This window comes from Electrona antarctica (genome assembly GCF_951216825.1).
Source record: "Electrona antarctica genome assembly, chromosome: 10".
In the NCBI taxonomy this organism is placed as follows: Eukaryota; Metazoa; Chordata; class Actinopteri; order Myctophiformes; family Myctophidae; genus Electrona; species Electrona antarctica.
The window spans coordinates 13,590,416-13,610,333 of NC_136791.1; the positions used below are offsets into that span (position 1 = coordinate 13,590,416).

Genomic DNA, 19,918 nt, shown 5'->3' on the forward strand with positions numbered 1-19,918 from the left:
TATCTATTATACATTTGAAAAGGTGTGCCCAAACCAGGAAAAGGGACCCAAAGTCACCAGCTACTACGTCACTACTACGTCACTGACACGCTGCAACACGCTGCAACACACACTGCAACAACACACTAAGACGTCACAGACTTACCCTCCGCGTCGATCCACGGCTATCTCCTCATGTCGCGCCGCACGCCCACACTCAACACCACCCGCGTAAAAATTGTCATTGCACTGCCACTAAAGCCGCCTACCGTCCAGACTCACAAACAATATCAATATCAATAATAAACACAAACACGCCACAAGCACCGACACCCCCGCCTAATTTGTTGCCACGTCTATGAAAACAAGCACAGAAAAAATGCCATTCAACACGCTACTTACACACACTACCACTCGCTTACAATACGCGGACCTGGCAACACCACATCCCCTCTCCCATTTGCTCAAAGCCAACCACGTCACCCACGAGAGTTTTTATGTTACGTCCGATTGCAACACCGGAAGTTACATGCTACACACACACACATTAGAAGAACAACACGAACACAACACTACTCACACACACACGGGCCACTGTTGCCAGGTCTATGAAAACAGGCCAAGAAACAAGCAAACACACCCAGAAACAAAGCCTTTCACCACGCTACTTACACACACTACAACTCGCTTACAATTCACGACCCTGGCAACATTGTTCCCCGTCTTCCACAACACACACAGTCCCACACACACACACACACACACACACACAGATTCGGACTTGGATGGACAGCGGCGCGATTACATACATACACCGTTTAATTCATGCAAACACGAGAATTGCACCACCAGTTTCATTAATGTAAACACGACAATTGCGCGACCCGTTTAATTAATGGAAACATGACAACTGCGACGCACCGAGGCGCATGGATTCTCTGTGTGTGTGTGTGTGTGTGACTGTGTGTGTGTGCGTGCGTGCGGGGTGCCTCTGAATTGGAGTGTTTATGTCAGTCAGCGATGCGATCCGTTGTTATTCAGCCAGGAAAACAATCTAAACATTATATACTAACGTCAGCATCGGGCAGATTAACACACACAAGCGTTATTAGTTGAGTTTTCTTATTGAAGTGCCTCTGAATTGTAACCGTGTGTTTATGTCAGTCAGCGATGCGATCCGTACCAGCACCATACGCACGGACTGGAGAGAGGCGAAGTGTTTCTCTCCCTTCGGCTCATGTAGCCCTCATTGTAACTACAAATATTGTTCCCGAACAAACAATGTGGGGTCACTGCAATCCGCAATCCAAAAGATTGTAGCCCTACTATAATGCAGTCAAGGTCCCCCAAAAAATATACTACAGTATGTTCTGCTCCATTCTCAACATCTTTTGGTCTCCAAAAACAGTAAACAACAGTAAACAAAAACAGTAAAAAGCAGTTTCATGTCTGCTTATTTTCATTTACATTAATTTTCTTTGATGTGAAAATACAACAAATAATAATAATACCCATCCGTTACTACATGTCAACACACACACACACACGCTTGCCAGCCACACACACACACACGCACACACACACACACACACACACACACACACACACACACATTGAACAGCCTGCCGGAAAACAAAAGTAGAAGAAGAAGAACAACAACACACCGCACACTGATTCTAACTTGGATGGAGAGCGCCGCGATTACATACACAGTTAAAATCATGCAAACACGAACATTGCGCGAACGACTGCGTCGACACCTGGCGTGGAACAAACGGGACGAACCGAGGCGCATATATGGATAAGAACAACAACACCAACACTACACGCACACGAGCGCACGCGCTACAACACAAAACAGCTGCATACAACGCGTGTCACTGTGGACTTCTGTATCGCAACGCGGGGCAACGCAACTCTGGGATGAGCGGGCCGAAGGCCCGCGAAATTCTAGTACTCTTACATAAGTAAAACATTTGAGTACTTTTTCCACCACTGATGCCAGGTGTAGGAGGATCGATGTCTCAATAAACCTTTATGTTTTCGTCTGGCGCGGTTATTATAGTGAAAGAAAACTAACAAAATAACTAAAACTAAAATTGAAAATAAATAAATAAAATAAAATAAATAAACATTTTCATGAACTGAACTGAACTAATTAAAAATTATATATTTAAAACGTATAACTCGATAACTAACTGAAACTGTTTTATGTGTTTACAAAACTAACTGAAATTATAGACAAAATGCCTTAGTTTTAGTTTTTTCTTGTTACCAACAGTAACTGAATATATATATATATATATATTTAAATGGTATCTTTTGCTGAGTTTTTATTTACACAATATGCCTATTTACTTTTTTGAATCCTGCACCTGACAAATAACCCAAAGTATGAAAAAGAAAAACTAATAACTAATAACTAAACTAAAACTAAGCACTGTCACAAAAATAAAAACTAATACAAATGAGCAAACCCGCTTTAAAAATGAAATGACAACTAACTGAATTATACAAAAGAGTGAACACTGACTAAAACTGAACTATAGGACTAATGCAAAATCTAAAACTACATTACCTTGCAACCTGGTGTGGAAATATCATTTTATTGGTGACGGTAGACACATTCACCAAGGTTGAAGGTAGGTACATTTAGTCTTTTACTTAAAGGTCCTCCTACAACATGAAATATTTGCATACACAGCGCCCCCACCAACATCAGGACATTGTGGTGCTGCAGCTAAAACTGCTTTAGAAGCGAGATAGAAGTGACATGGACTGGTTATATCAGAGTGGTGATTTAGGTTCAAACCATTAGAAATACATGTGAGGCACATAAACAACATGATATTAAAAACCGTTTTAACCCATTTTGGGCGGGAATCCCTTTTGGTGTTAGCATTATGTTATGCTTTAGCTATTGAAAAATAGCAGATCTACAAGCTCATAGCGCGCCACCGAGTGGCGCGCTACGAGCTTGTAGGTCTGCTATTTTTGAAAAATCGAAGAACGACTGACATAGAAACATAGCTTTTTCAGAAAACTGTCAGGATGTAGAAGACATTTTTAGAATCTGATGTCAGGTCAAAATGGGTTAAAATGCATGTTGTAGTTGTAAGAAATGGGAGTACTTTTTCCACCACTGTCATCAAAGCATCTACACTTACCAAATTGTGGTCCCTGCATGTTGAATTGTTGCTGCACAAATTGCTTGCACAGTCGTCGATGTCTTGCTCACATCTGGGCCCAGCGTAGCCCGGGTTGCACAGGCAGTAGAAGCCATCCACCACTGGAACCAGAACAATACATTATCACCAGTGCACCGCGTTATAGATTCATTCTCACTACCCTGGGTCGTTTCAGATAATGGACTACATCCCCCAGACAGGTTACAGGGTACTGTAAGTGTTGATCATGACCGTCCAAGCACAGCGGCCCACTGCCTTCTGTTATAAATACTTTATTTATTTAACTAACAAAACAAATAATGGGTCACACGTTGTAGAAGTCAAACGAATTGTTGTTAATGTAATGATGTAAAAGATCTGGGGTGGGTCTGCTCTCCTTCATTTAAGCAATATTACACGAGAGGGTGTTCTTTATCGTCATTAATGCACACCTGCGGTGCCGCAGGAACTCGCCCGCAGTGTAATATTGCAATTATACCCTTAGAACTAAGATTACCGCTGAAGAATATTTTTTAATTACATATGTACCCACTGCGACCACAAATGTCCCAAGCAACTAGCTAGCCTAGCCACAGAGTCTGATGCGCTCTTGGGTGAAAGGCACGGCTGAATTCTTTGTTTTGATTAGCCATTCCAATATCGTGGTTAAAGCACGGCTAGAAAGCTGTTTCAACCAATCAGATTGCTTCCTCGAAACAACCTGTTGTATAATAATGTATAAAGATCTGGGGTGGGCCTGCTCTTCTTCATTAATCTATAATGTGGGTCTGCTCTTCTTCATTAATCTAGAAAGACCTGGGGTGGGTCTGCTCTTCTTCATTAATCTCAGTGGATTTATAAGACTCTGAGCATGTTTAAATAAACCTGTCTCGCCAGTATCTCTCAATCGTGTTTAATCCCTTCCCCTCTGTATGTAGCTATCCCTCCTTCTCAATGAGACCACTGGAAGTCTTCTCTCTCTCTCTCTCTCTCTCTCTCTCTCGCCAGAGGAGAAACGCAGCGGTGCAACAGGGGAGAGGGGACGAGGGATAGCGACAGAGAGGAGTGTGGAGTGTTTTCTCTCCGATCAAATGTTACAAATGTGCCGATCTCTCCCGTCACGAGTTAGAATCCCCTACGTCTAATGAACCATTCACCGCCGCGCTACTTAATCACTAGTGATGAAGTTAAAGAAAGATGCAACCTGCCCCTTTCTCAAACACAACAGTGGCGTACACGGGGCGACCGTGCGGGCCGGTGACAGAGGTAATTGCGGTTCCTTACAGGAGTGAATTCATTACCCCCCCCCCCCCCACCCCCAGTCAGGGTCCCGGGATTCTTCATTATCCCAAAGATTTACCACGTAATCTATGCTGTCACTCTGTCTTGGGTGTGTGTAGCTGCTATTACTCTCATTAAATGCTTTAGGTCCTGGGTGGCAGCAGCATTACTCATCCCAGCTAGCCGCCGTAGTGCGGCTATGCAGCACACTCTCCCCTGGTGGTTGGTTGGCTCTGGGCTGCTGCTTGAGCACCAGCCAATAACCCGTTGGGGCCGGGAAAGCATTATCGGTGTCATTTTAACTTTGAGCTAAAACAATGAATCAAATAAAAATGATTAGACTTTGGCTATTCAAAAATAGCTGATCTACAAGCTCGTAGCGCGCCTCCAAGATCTGCTATTTTTTGAGGGCCGCTAGCCTTTCCTTTGCTCAATGTTTGTGTTAACACAAACATTGGCTTGTGATTGGCTGGTCACCCTCAGACGATTTAATTGGCTGAGCAAAGTACGTATTGAAGAAAAAAGTGAGGGCAGAAAAGTGAAGACGCCAAAATTGATTGGCCGGAATGACAATTTGTGATGATTTGATTGGCTGAGCACGGAATTTGATGTATGATGATGTATGATAAGAGAACCCCTCACTTCACACGAGTGTGATTTTTGAAAAATCGTTGTGCAAAATGTGGATAACCTATCTATTTTTTTAAGCTAACAAATTTAACTCAAATCTTTGCTTCTGGTGGTCCCTCCCTTGGAACAAAACATTTTCAGATGTGCCAAAGCAAAACCAAAAATGTGGGGGATGCTTATTGACATTTTTGAGAACGACTGATACAATAACATACATTTTTCAGAAAATGATTAGGATCTATAGAAGACATTTTTAGAACGGGCCTCGGGTCTTACTGGGATAAGTAGGCTGCTTGCACTCAGGACTACTCAAGACGGCTGCATATGGTCTAATTTAAGTGTCGTAATAAATAATGTAGAAGAGGATCACATTGGACAGTTATCTATAGGCATGTCATGAAAGTTGGTTTTTCAATTATAATATGTGCTAAGAACGTGTGACATGTGTGAGTGATATACAGCATGTGTGTGCGCGAGGGAATAATGGTGAAAAATGTACAGCATCCAAGTTGGTAATTATTATACTGGGAACAAGTTGGATATGTGCATGCAGATTAAAGGGGAATACCACTCATTTTCAACAGAGAACAAAGATGTACTCTTTGGCTTGCAAAGTACATCTTCGTGATGTCACTGATCACATGACCCCAAGTTCTAGACCTCCAGTTCTAGGCTACACAGAAGGGGGGGGGGACGTTCTTATTATTTCCACACAACTCTAAGGTATATTAATGACATAGTTCAATGTTGAAAATTAGTGGTATTCCCCTTTAATTAGACTTTGCGACATGGCTCTTTTTTTGCCTGCTAGGTGGTAGCATAAGCACACCTAACATGTGGCAGCCGGTCACTCTCAGTCTATGAGCCTCTGTTTCATTCCCGCGTTATCAGTGAGGTGGGGGATGTTGTTGTGAGCACAGTGATCGTTAGCATTAGCTCATACCCCTTACCTCTCGTCAGAAACGGTTACATGTCCGGAGCGATGCGAGACAAAATCACAAATGAAATACGATCATCGGGATGCGCGACGGCTCACCATGGACAGCGCTCAATTGCTCAATTGCAAATGTTGGAAAAATGTCAATGCCGCTACGATCTGCTTTTGGTTGAGGAATTTAAAGTTTGGCACATGAAAAACTAACATACAATTAGGAAGAATTATCACAGATCGCCTAGTGCGAGATTGGACGAGATAAGGGTTTATAATGTTTTTGGCGTCACCGTTACCAGGCAACGGATCACTTCCGCGTTGGCGACATCATGGGTTATTTTCCATCCACTGGTCCACGCCTAGCGCGTATGCAAAAAACACTTTGTATTGGAATTGAGCTCAGATTGAGGTGATCATACAAAACATCCATGTTTTCAGAGGTAAATAAAAAAAAACATCGCGACCACGCGGGACCGTTTCCAGTGCTTATGATGAAAACGAAAGTATGTGCCCTGTGGCCCAGACATGATTCCTTGTTCACAGAAGGGCATCAATTTCGGTGGTCTCGCTTCTTAAAGGAGCCGTGCGGGCTGAAAACCGTGCCACTCTGTGCCAATAGCGCCATCTAGTGGCGACAGGGAAGGAGTTAGTGGTTAAAGCCATCATTGCGATCTATGACTGTTTTACTCACTTATCAGTAGAGACTGAATATACGTGAGGGTTAAAGCTTATTGGACGGCCAATGGAAGAATAAACATTCTACCTCGAGGCTTTTGATTGTATTAACTTTGTCATTTATCATCCTTTATTCAAATTACAACACCGCAATGATGCCTAATTGATTTCCTCTTGCAGTCAGGTTAAGGAACTAATAAAGGCTTTACTCCAGTAGGTAATGTCCTGGAGATCCTCACTTCAGATAGAATAACTCCACTTCCATAACAATCCTTATTAGCCACGTGAAGTCCTGACGTCACTTATTCTCCATAGTCAGAGCCAATCGTCTGTGTGAACTGGATTAACAACACTGTAAACAAGTGTGAGTGCTTAATCATGGTGTCCAGACTCCAGACTAACAGTTTTTGTATTGACCTGTGCTTCTTTTGTTTGAAATGTACCCATTCTACATGCTGTGAAATAAAATTTCAATCAATCAATCATCTTAAAATCCTCTCGCATTGTGGTCCAAAAATGTCCAAACGGATTAGGCGGTTAGGCACTGCTCAAAAGAAGGTCTATGGGAATTCAGAATGGGGGAGGGGAGGGGGGGTGCGACCCAGGTAGGCTGTGTAAATTATGTCAGACTTCGGTGGTTAGCCACAACGACCAACCATTTGAAAAGTGCCTGTCAGTCAAGTGAGCAGAACCAAATGCCATTTTAGATTTGAGCTAAAACAGCATTATTTTATACCTTGGCTGGTTAAAAATAGCAGATATACAAGCTCATAGCTCGTCACTTCGGGCCACACTACGATCTTGTAGATCTGCTATTTTTGAGCGGGGCCTAACCGCTCCAATGAGCAGCAATGTGTGTCCCTATGTATGTCTCCATGTTTGTATTTCCGCTTGAGTACGGCAATACCGCTGAGTGACCTAAAGTGTCACTGTTGAGCAGCCTAACACACACGCTTCTGGGGGGGTCTCTCTCTCTCTCTCTCCAAATACATATACATTTGGGGGGGGGGGGGGGGGGGGGGGTTGTAGAGATGGGACATGTTTCTCACCGTCGTAGCAGAAGCCGTGCAGACAGGGGCCGGACTGGCACTCATCCACGTTGACCTCACAGCGAGGGCCCGTGAAGCCCCGGCGACAGTGGCAACGGAAACCCAACGGGAAATGGTCCTGATCAAACTCCTCCACACACTCGGCGCCATTCTCACAGGGATTATTGGCCTCGCAGGGTAAGAACTCACAATTACGACCTGGAGGGAGGGGAGTGGAGCAGAGAGAAACATGCATATAGCAAAAAGGACCGTCCATGTGGCAGGCGAGATTGTGTCGAGTTGTAAGTGCAGTCGTGTTTGTCGTGGCCATTTTAACGATTTCGACCGACCTCGATGGTAGATCAAACGCTTCGTTTGCACCAGTGAAATAAAAGTGAACTATTACTACAAAGTTGTAACTTTTACTGGACTGCTGACACGAAGGTTTAAACCAGCAGATTTGGAAAAACCTTTGGGTATTTAGCCACATCTGCTGCCCTGACCGCACCCTGCCCTTCTCTATTGAATGTGCCAGGTTAGTACACTTTTCAGGATTATTATCCTATTTTTTTTTATATAACGGTACAGGGCACTTGAATGACAGCTGGCCACCTGCCAAAGTGGCTGGTAGAAGACTGAAAGTATGAAGGAAAGCAGTCGAACGCTCGTGGCTACCATGCGAGAAAAGTTTCATTTCATAAAAAGCTACCAACAAGTCTTCCTCGGGGTGTTGAGGATCAATACTACAACATTTCAATAGTAGTATTGAAATGTTGGTAGCTTTTATTAAATGAAATGTCCTTGCATCGTAGCCATGAGTGTGTGCAAAATCCCTACTTCACGGTGGTCGGCATCCCTCCAAAAACCGCTGAGCGGTCCTCACACGCCAGTGTTGGGCTCCCCTGGACCCTAGTGGTATATTAAACCATTTAGGCCTGACGTCGAAATAAAAAAAACGTTCGCTCTAAAAGAATATATACCTATTCAAAGATTTGTGCCACATTTTTACGATTTTTCAAAAATAGCAGACCTACAAGTTCATAGCGCGCCACTCGGTGGCGCGCTATGAGCTTGTAGATCTGCTATTTTTCAAAAGAATTTTTCAACACCAAAAGGGGTTCCCGCCCCCAAAATGGGTTAAGGAATACCCCTCCCCCACCCCCCAACAATAAATATATATTGAATGATAATAATATTTAATTAATGGCCCTGACGTTTATATCTTTTTCAGAAACCTTTCACAGACTAATTATAGGCAAACATGCATGTTTTTCATTAATCATGCTGGGGAAACTTGCATACATACATATTTATCATACAGATTATCATACAGATGATTGTAAGTGCAAACAAGGTCATGCAGAAGTAGTGTGACCCTCACACACAAGTTCAAATAGGAATGACATTGAAAGTACACACTTACAGATACAGGATGTTAATTCATATGGAGTTAAGAGTTCAACAACAACCAGGGCAATGCACATCAAAGAAGAAAATAAACAGACCATTTTTACCTGAGATCAGACCTGAGATCAGATTCTAAAAATGTCTTCTACATCCTGACAGTTTTCTGAAAAAGCTATGTTTCTATGTCAGTCGTTCTTCGATTTTTCAAAAATAGCAGACCTACAAGCTCGTAGCACGCCACTCGGTGGCGCGCTATGAGCTTGTAGATCTGCTATTTTTCAATAGCTAAAGCATAACATAATGCTAACACAAAAAGGGGTTCCCGCCCAAAATGGGTTAATTCATATGGAGTTAAGAGTTCAACAACAACCAGGGCAATGCACATCAGCCAGGCAATGCACATCAAAGAAGAAAAAAAACAGACAATTTTTAAAAGAAGCATGCAACAGAATGCATAAACCCAATGGATCTGTATCCTACCTCTGATAATCTCTGCAAAAAATAGAATTACAACAGAAAGGCAGAAGGGAACACACCATTAGAAGATTATGAAAATGTGGAAGAAATTGCTTTAAAAAAATATCAAAATGAACTTAGATTCACTGTAAACTTATGTTATTTTTCATAATGTGTAATCACTAACACCTAGTGTACCAAATAAGAAGAATAGGTTGCACATCAGCAATGGTTTTCTTGATGGAAGTGCTAAACCCAAAACCAATTTAGGCCTACATCAAAAGTAAAAACTGAAAAAAGGTAGCACATCTAACATTTTAAATGTTGAATGTTGGAAGGACAAAGGACAAAGTAGGCTACTCATATTTCCACTTTTGCATTAGCATAGACATTTTTATTTCTAAATGTGAGGACGCCGCCGCCGCAACCGAGGTCAGGCAAGTCCTGGTCGCTACAGTCGCCACTGTCCAAACGGAGCTCGACCACTGGAACTCGAAGGGCGCTAAGCCAAAAGCCCGACCTCAGTCAAGCTCTACCCCCGGCCCTTGGCACACAGTCTCTCGGACAAATAGAAACAAAAATAATAAATCACAGTCCCAGGCATATAAATCCTGTCTAGCTCCGACGAACTCCTCCAGAAATAGTCGCTCCACTCTGTGCTCCACCACAGCCACACTGTCCCCCCGGCCACCGATCGCCCCCCAGGGCTCTCTCCATCCCCCCATCGTAGTCCCGCATCGGCCCCCATGGCTGTACGAGCCACCAACAGGTCGAGGGTGAAGCCCACATCTGCTCGAAAAAAGATGTTGTTGGCTGCTGTAAATAGGCACTCTCCGGATCCTCCTCACCACCAGTCACCATGCAAAACATCACTCCACCCAGTCGCCCTCTCCCCCCTGCCACAACACAGATGCCCCAGTGAAATCCACTCAGCCCCCCCAGCTCCTCATGTCACTTTTTACACCTTAATGACAAACAAAACTGAAATCATCATTTCACCAACCTCGGCCCCCTTACATCCAACATCCATACCAGTGCAAAAAATCTTGGCGTTAGATTCGACAACCACTTCAACTTCGACCAACAGATCAGCTCGGTTGTCAAAACTAGTTTCTACCATCTACGCCTACTTGCCAAGATCAAACCTTACCTCCCCCCAAACAATTTGAAACAGTCATCCACTCATTCATCTCCTCTAGACTAGACTACTGTAACGCCCTATATCATGGTATCACCCAATCTTCTCTCAGACGACTCCAATTGGTACAAAATGCTGCTGCCCGCCTCACCGGTACCAAAAAGTATGACCTTATCACACCGTCTTAATCTCACTCCATTAGGCTCCCCATAAAACAGAGAATCGATTTTAAGATTATTTTATTCACCTTTAAATCCCTCAACGGTTTGGCCCCCCCCATATATGGCCGAACTCATTCAGCGACACAACCCCACCAGAGCTCTGAGGTCTGCGGACCTGTCACTGCTGACCGTGCCAGCGGCCCGGACCCTCAGAACAAGAGGTGACCGCGCTTTCGCGGTGGCGGCCCCCGAGCTTTGGAACAACCCACCCCCATGGAGTCTGTCCCCGTTACAATACGCTAGACCCCTGGGAGATGGAGTCTGTCCCCGTTACAATACGCTAGACCCCATGGGAGATGGAGTCTGTCCCCATTACAATACGCTAGACCCCTGGGAGATGGAGTCTGTCCCCGTTACAATACGCTAGACCCCTGGGAGATGGAGTCTGTCCCCGTTACAATACGCCAGACCCCTGGGAGATGGAGTCTGTCCCCGTTACAATACGCCAGACCCCTGGGAGATGGAGTCTGTCCCCGTTACAATACGCCAGACCCCTGGGAGATGGAGTCTGTCCCCATTACAATACGCCAGACCCCTGGGAGATGGAGTCTGTCCCCGTTACAATACGCTAGACCCCTGGGAGATGGAGTCTGTCGCCGTTACAATAGGCTAGACCCCTGGGAGATGGAGTCTGTCCCCGTTACAATACGCTAGACCCCTGGGAGATGGAGTCTGTCCCCGTTACAATACGCCAGACCCCTGGGAGATGGAGTCTGTCGCCGTTACAATACGCTAGACCCCTGGGAGATGGAGTCTGTCCCCGTTACAATACGCTAGACCCCTGGGAGATGGAGTCTGTCCCCGTTACAATACGCCAGACCCCTGGGAGATGGAGTCTGTCCCCATTACAATACGCCAGACCCCTGGGAGATGGAGTCTGTCCCCGTTACAATACGCTAGACCCCTGGGAGATGGAGTCTGTCGCCGTTACAATAGGCTAGACCCCTGAGAGATGGAGTATGTCCCTGTTATAATTGCTATAACCTACCAACCTCTGCACCTACCATCAGCACCCAGTACTTTACTTACCGCCAGACTTGCCGCACCCAAGCCGTGCTACTCATACTCTGAGTTGGCAGTGCCCGGGACGTACCCATGACCTTGTGGTCCGAAGGCGAGAGATCTACAGTCATTAGTCATCTGAAATGTTTTAGTGTTACTCTAGTTTTAGTCAACTAAATACCATACGATTTTAGTCGACTAATTCAACAGTTGATTTTTGTCTTAGTTTTAGTCACCATAGCTTAGCTTTTATTTAGTTAGTTGTAGTTTATTTAGTTTTCGTCAGTGAAAAGAGGATCATACTCCAGTTTTAGGTGATACGGTGACCGGTTAGTAAAAACGGAGAGATGCGTGCGGTTAGTCGCTTATCACAACGGTGTCATGTTGTAGTTTCTGGTGGCCACATTATCACCTAAAACTGAAAAATGAATAGGCCTTTAGTCGACGAAATCAACACTAACCCGGACACGATTCTTGATTTCAAGCATGGCTCACTCTCCAAAGGAAGTCAAACGCTCCAGGCTTGAAAGCAGCATTACATAAAAGTGAATGTGCATGGCACGGAACAGCAAGTCCTTGTGCATGCCATCATGTGCACATTACTGTTTGATGACCTCACTGCCATTTAATGATGTGCCTTTATTCAGACATTTAAATTCAAATTGACCCGTGGGGCGTGGGCACATGTTCATATTTATACACACTTCAAAAGCAGAAGAACGATGATATAATATATCATCGTTCTTCTGCTTTTGAAGTGTGTATAAAAATGAATGAATAATATTATTATTGCTCTACACAGAAGTGGAGTTAGCTACCAGCCACCATCATCTTAGGGTGGACCTGCCTGGACCGTCCATGGGCTTGTGGCACCGTCGGCCCGCGGCAGCAGTGGATTGCTTCCGGGATGGACGTGGTATTTTGGCCTGTTTATTGATTTCTAGTTTTGGTTGCGTGGGGCGGGTGTACTGTTTTGGGGCGTGTGGGTCTTGCTAGCTTAGATTGAGGACAGCACTGTTAATGGTTGTCCACGTGACAATGTGGAAACGATATATTAAAAAAGAATATGACGCCTACTCCCCCTTTCTCCCTTTCATAAAAGCACAAATAGATTTCTAAATAATTGTTTGTCAGCATGCTGAGCCAACCTTCACAGTTTTATTAACTTCTTAATGACTTGTAAATACACAGGAATGAAAATGTATTCACAGAATGAAGGACACAATGACTTAAATCAGCGACAGGCAAGACATAACTGCCAGAGTTTGAATAACGACAAAATTATAATAAAAGCAACACTCTCATGTCATTTGATAAGAGGCTAATGAAGTCATTCCGTTTCTTCACATAAGATGGGACAGACCATTGCTTTCTGTATACAACATCTAGACACTATTCATCAGTCTCTCAATTGGCTCATGAATTAAATGTCACTCAGTAGTACACTAGCTGTCCCGAAAACTACTTAGTACATACTGTAGACCAGCATTCCCCTCCATATCAGATCCCCCCGGCTGAATCTTTTATTAACACCAGGCGCCATACTCTCTTTTATCCACTAGCATTTGAATAACCCTGATGTGTCTGTATTAACGATTGTTCATTTTTGTTTCATGGTTTATTTATGTATATTATCGCCTCTGTCTCGTCGTGCATGTCTGTTATGGTTATTATAGGCCATCCTGTTCTGCACAGCAAGCAATGAGTTTAAATGTACTGTGTGGATACATTTGACAGGACTTGATTATGATCATCAAATCTGGCAAATGCCAGACAATTTATTAATGAGGTGCGCACCTAATACTAGCCACACATCCTGATCCTGGGCATCATGATAGGCGAACGATCATTGGAAATATATCTACACGCTTATGTACAGCGGCCCGTTGTAAGCTTGTAGATCAGCAATTTGACGTAGAAAAGTGGTACAGGGAGTCTATAGGGCATGAGTGAAACATATTGCATGCCACGCATAAAGCTCTTCCTTATGTATACTATAGTATATAGGCATATTCATTATAGCAGACAGCTAGAGGCTATCCTGTCCCGTTTAACACGCCCATACACACAGTTAAGGTTTCATCATGTGTTGTACAACAAAGCCACCTACTCATTCACCTATCCACTTTGTCTCCGTCTCGCAAAGCTCTCACGCCCTCAATGTCTGCCCACACACACACACACACACACACACACACACACACACACACACACACACACACACACACACACACACACACACACACACACACACACACACACACACACACACACACACACACACACACACACACACACACACACACACACACACACACACACACACACACACACACACACACACACACACACACACACACACACACACACGACTGCTAGATAACAAGAAACAAATACAATACCAAAAAGCTGAAGACATGACATCATTATTCATTCTCTTGGCCTTGCTTGAAAGTATTGCACAGACATCTGTCTGGTGTCTCATCCAAAATGTAACAAGTTAAACCCTACGACTGGGGTCTGGTCAAGGATCTGTACATGGTGGTACCCTCCCTTTCCCCCCCCTCTTCACCAAATCTCAGTGCCAAACATAGCCGAGCTACAAGCAAAAAAAAGCACCGCGATGTGGTTTGAGCTTATGGAGCCACGATTTTTTTATACAGCATATATATATATATTATAGGCCTTTATATATGACGACAGCTATTACACTGCACTTGACTGAACCATTGCCAAAATACACATTTACCTTATGTACAGGTTCTCATAGCAGGTGTATATATGTGGGCAAAACACCTACCAGATACAAATACATGAAGTCAATGGAGGTAATTTTGTTGGGATGTGCAGTCAGTGAGTTCAGACAGGTGGAAGCAATAGTAAGTGAAGTTAATTAAGTCTGCTTTTTGTCCCCGTTCCCTCAGTGTTCATTACCTTTAAATGGAGCCACACACTGGCAGACGTAATTACCAGGCTGGTCAATGCAGGTGGCTTCATTCTTGCAGGGCGATGACGCACACTCATCAACGTCAAGCTCGCATGCATCACCTTTACGGCAAACGGCAAATAACACACACGCACGTACGCACACACAGTCACACACACACACGCACGTACGCACACACAGTCACATAAATAACACAGAACGGGTCGTTGAGGCCCGTGTTGGGCAGTTAACATCCCATAAACCATGAGGGGCATCAACTACATGTAATTAGAAAGTGAACATTACAACATACAGCCATGCTGTATGTTGCTGTTCATACTACTGGCTTGTTTATACATGACCTATTGAACAACAGACCATATAACTTTAGAACACACACACAATCTCCTGGCTGAAGGAAAGTGTCCATCCAGCTTCGATAGTGACAATTTAAATCGATTCAATAAAAACATCAACAGCAGAGGGTACAATTGAGTTAAACTACCCTTTCTAGTTCAGTGGCCGTTGAAATGATTAAAAATAAAAGTTTCCTGTCAATCGTTACATGCATACTTTCTACACAGCCCAGTTAAAACACACGACTGAATGAAGATTGTGTTATGGTAGTGGTTGATCATCAATACACAACACTAACCTATAAAACCAGGCACACAGACACATTCATAGCCACGTGTGCGGTCAATACATGTGGCGTTGTGCAGACACGGGCTGGACAGGCACTCATCTATGTTGATTTCACAGTAGCTGCCTGTAGGGGAAAACACACACAAAAAAAACATTATACATGACAGTGTTCGATTGTTTGCCACACTACAGTCTTGGAAACTACTGATAGAACTTAGCAGAGAGAGATGAAGCACTATACAGTATATGGTATAAAACTGTGTTGCACTTGCAGATACAAACTTTTTCATAGATAGATTATAGACTTGTTTGAAATACATTATCAATTTTATGTTGGATTCATGTTAATGAGAACGTGTACAGTATGACCTAATCACCTCATGGGTGGCCCCAGGTCCCAAAACCCCCTTATTCTATCATCATCTAGGTCTCTAGGAGGTGGATTAAGAGCGTCTGCTGAATGCCTAAATTGTTAAATTGTAAATGATACCAATACTTTTGTAATTTTACTCAAATACATTTTGAATTTCAGTATTTTACTTGTAACGGAGTATTGATACTTTTACTTAAGTAAAACAATTCAGTACATTTTCCACCACTGGTTTTAACTAAATGAACGCTAGCTTACCCTATTCTGGGGGACGAACATTCAGTGAAAATCGCTTGTATACAAGTTCACAACGCGACCCTAGGTGAGCTTGTAAATCTGCTATTTTCAGCAAGATAGAGATTTTGTGTAGAGAGGAAAAAAAAAGGCGATCAAGTATACACCCATGGGGGAAACCAAAAGTATACAGGGTGTCGCGCGCACGTGCCAAAAGTATACAGGGTGTCGCGCGCACGTGCCAAAAGTATACAGGGTGTCGCGCGCACGTGCCAAAAGTATACAGGGTGTCGCGCGCACGTGCCAAAAGTATACAGGGTGTCGCACGCACGCGCCACAAGTATACAGGGTGTCGCACGCACACACACACACACACACACACACACACACACACACACACACACACACACACACACACACACACACACACACACACACACACACACACACACACACACACACACACACACACACACACACACACACACACACACACACACACACACACACACACACACACAGTCGAAGATCCAAAATCTCATTGAAGAATGTACTGTACATAACTCCTGGTTTAACGTAAAACAAATATTGCCAAAAGACCTGAAGGTTTGAAAATTAATATTATGCCAATAATAAATGAGTCGTTAATGTACTTGCCAGAGGCATGTCAAAATGCATGTGGATTATTACCTGCGATTCCAGGAGGGCAGTGGCAGCTGAACGAGTTGAGGTCGTCGGTACAGGAACCTCCGTTTTGGCAAGGCTGACTCAGACACTCGTTTACCTCAACCTCACAGCTATTGCCTGCAGAAGGTGAAGATGGAGGAGGGTCACTTCATTAACAAACTGTGAAATGTTGACATATAGAGCCAGTGAATCCACAGGGCAGTAAATAATACCAAGGGCACCGCTGTTAAAATGTGGCCATTCTTCCTTTGATATATACCAGAACGTGAAGATCAGTGGTCATTCTGACGGTAACGTTTGATTTAGTTTTAGTCCCTGAGCCCCACTTTGAGATGCAGTGATCTAACCAGCAGAGCCCCTATAGCTCATCATCAGTGATCTAACCAGCAGAGCCCCTATAGCTCATCATCAGTGATCTAACCAGCAGAGCCCCGCCCCCTATAGCTCATCATCAGTGATCTAACCAGCAGAGTCCCTATAGCTCATCATCAGTGATCTAACCAGCAGAGTCCCTATAGCTCATCATCAGTGGTCTAACCAGCAGAGCCCCTATAGCTCATCATCAGTGATCTAACCAGCAGAGCCCCTATAGCTCATCATCAGTGATCTAACCAGCAGAGCCCCTATAGCTCATCATCAGTGATCTAACCAGCAGAGCCCCTATAGCTCATCATCAGTGATCTAACCAGCAGAGCCCCTATAGCTCATCATCAGTGATCTAACCAGCAGAGCCCCTATAGCTCATCATCAGTGATCTAACCAGCAGAGACCCTATAGCTCATCATCAGTGATCTAACCAGCAGAGCCCCTATAGCTCATCATCAGTGGTCTAACCAGCAGAGCCCCTATAGCTCAGCATCAGTGATCTAACCAGCAGAGCCCCTATAGCTCATCATCAGTGGTCTAACCAGCAGAGCCCCTATAGCTCATCATCAGTGGTCTAACCAGCAGAGCCCCTATAGCTCATCATCAGTGGTTCATGATGCAGTGATCTAACCAGCAGAGCCCCTATAGCTTATCATCAGTGGTTCTCAAATTGTTTTGGTCTCGGGTCACCCCACAGCCTGCTAATAACGTTCTATAACATTATTGTCTATAATATTTATTGGCCTACCCAATAAAAGCCTCGATGCGGTGTATGAATCAAGTTTCTCCAAGTTTGGAATAGTTTGTTGGGTATATCGTAGCGACTGGAGAGACTGAAAACAAACAGGTAGGGTTGTGTGTGTGTGTGTGTGTGTGTGTGTGTGTGTGTGTGTGTGTGTGTGTGTGTGTGTGTGTATATAAAATGTTGACCGGATCACACAGGTGTTTTTGGAACAGTGGAACGTTCCGTGCTCTTAAATTCTGGAACGTTCTGCTCCTGGAACCGTTCCAGGCTTTTAGTGTCATGGCAGCCAATTTGAGAGCCACTGATCTACATAATATGAAGATAAGATCAAAGGAGCTATCCCAGACTCAGCATGCAGTCCAGAGTCACGTTAATCAGGCAACAAAATCCAAATGTGTATGTAATATTCAGAACAAGGCCGTGTTAGATCCACAGCACTGTACAAGCCTACACACGTAGGATCCAATATTACAGTGTCAGACTGTCACGCCCACTCCCTATACAGTATGTGTGTGCGTGTGTTATTCTAGCTTTGAAGAAGCCTTTATTGACCAAAGTCATTAAATACCAGCTGTTCCTCCAGGCCATCACAGAGCTAGGCTATAGGTGCAATCTGCTTGTGTTTATCTTTGGCAGCGTAGGAGATCTACTGTACATAGGTTGGTTATAAGTGGCTTCCAACAACTTGGGATGCCAAAAAAAAACGGCTAAACGGCTTGCAAAAAATCTGTGCAATCTCGGTAGCCGCCAAATATGGCGAAGACGCTGTTACTTGTACCCCTCAAGGATGTGTGGGAATTTGTCCAAGATTTATGTATTTGTACTGTTTATGTATTTTGACTGTATTTTGTACAGCACCTTGTAAATATTGTGTCCTTAATGTATCTCTTATGTGGACATAAATAAATGATTTGTGTGTGTGTGTGTGTGCGTGCGTGGGTGTGTGCGTGCGTGCGTGCGTGCGTGCGTGACTGCGCGCGTACATCAGGCAAACAGCTGCTTCCCATCACGATTAGCTCACCACATTAGTCTTGATTTAGTTTTGAGTCTTGGATTTAGTTTAAGTGATATAGTCTTTTGATTAGGTTTTAGTCGCATTTTGGAAGGCCTTGATGGTCTCCGGATTGCCTGCCTGCCTCGTCTGTGTCGCGCCACTCTTCCCCGTGGCCCCATATAGCCTTGGCCTCCTCCACGGCGCCTGGGTATCTGTGACTCCGGATTACCCTATAAGCCGGCTCGCCTTGCTTGTCAATCACATCCTCTGTGGAACGCGCTACCTGCCTCTGACCCCGTGTTCTGCACTTATAGAGGTTCTGTACTCCAGCCTTAAGATAAGGGCTGTCAAAATGTCCAACCTTAAGATAAGGGGTGTCAAAATGTCCAACCTTAAGATAAGGGGTGTCACAATAAATATTAGTCCCGCTCGTGGCTTGAAGTCAATGCATTGGACAGGGACACGCAGTACCAAGTGATTTAACACAATCCATGCCAGGCGATGAGCAGAAATGCTTCAGATTCAATGCACACTCATGCACACACATGTGCATGTACACACACACACACACACTCTTAAATAAATGCTCGCCCCTCTGCACTCCTCTGCTGGGTGAAGCTGAAAAACGGATGTTCCCCTGTGTGATGTGATACAGTAGGTATTAAAAATATATATTTGTGAAATAACTGATGAATTCAATGACAGTTTCACATTACCATCAACCTGTTCTGAGTGCTGGTGCGGATTACAGTCAGATTGATGGCCAGCGACATCCGTGTGAAATTCTCACAGACCATGTTCAGGGAACAAAACTCTGTCCAAAGCAGAACATGTTTTGCCAGCAGAACTCCAGCAGTACAGCTTATTTTACAAGGGTTCACTGGTAAAAGCCGATGAATCACGTGCATTTGACACTTTGTAACTATAATTCCTCGCACCTTTCAGAGTACCGAAACCTTTTCTCCTCATGTAATATTAATTTCAGAAATAGTGCTTATGTTGTGGGGCTCGTACAATATTTCCTAGGTAAATGGAA

The 19,918-nt window shown here is 44.0% G+C and overlaps 1 protein-coding gene across 6 annotated transcripts in view; it reads right to left on the reverse strand.

Annotated features, from left to right (window-relative positions):
* eys (eyes shut homolog) overlaps nt 1-19,918 on the reverse strand; it is a 580,966-nt gene that overhangs the window by 265,058 nt on the left and 295,990 nt on the right. For all 6 annotated transcript variants that reach the window (XM_079513211.1, XM_079513209.1, XM_079513213.1 and 3 more), the window contains 5 exons: nt 16,781-16,894; nt 15,497-15,610; nt 14,850-14,963; nt 7,713-7,910; nt 3,147-3,268 (listed from right to left, as the gene is read on the reverse strand). In XM_079513211.1, the coding sequence (XP_079369337.1) occupies nt 3,147-3,268; nt 7,713-7,910; nt 14,850-14,963; nt 15,497-15,610; nt 16,781-16,894 (662 nt within the window). The remainder of the gene's footprint in view (nt 1-3,146; nt 3,269-7,712; nt 7,911-14,849; nt 14,964-15,496; nt 15,611-16,780; nt 16,895-19,918) is intronic.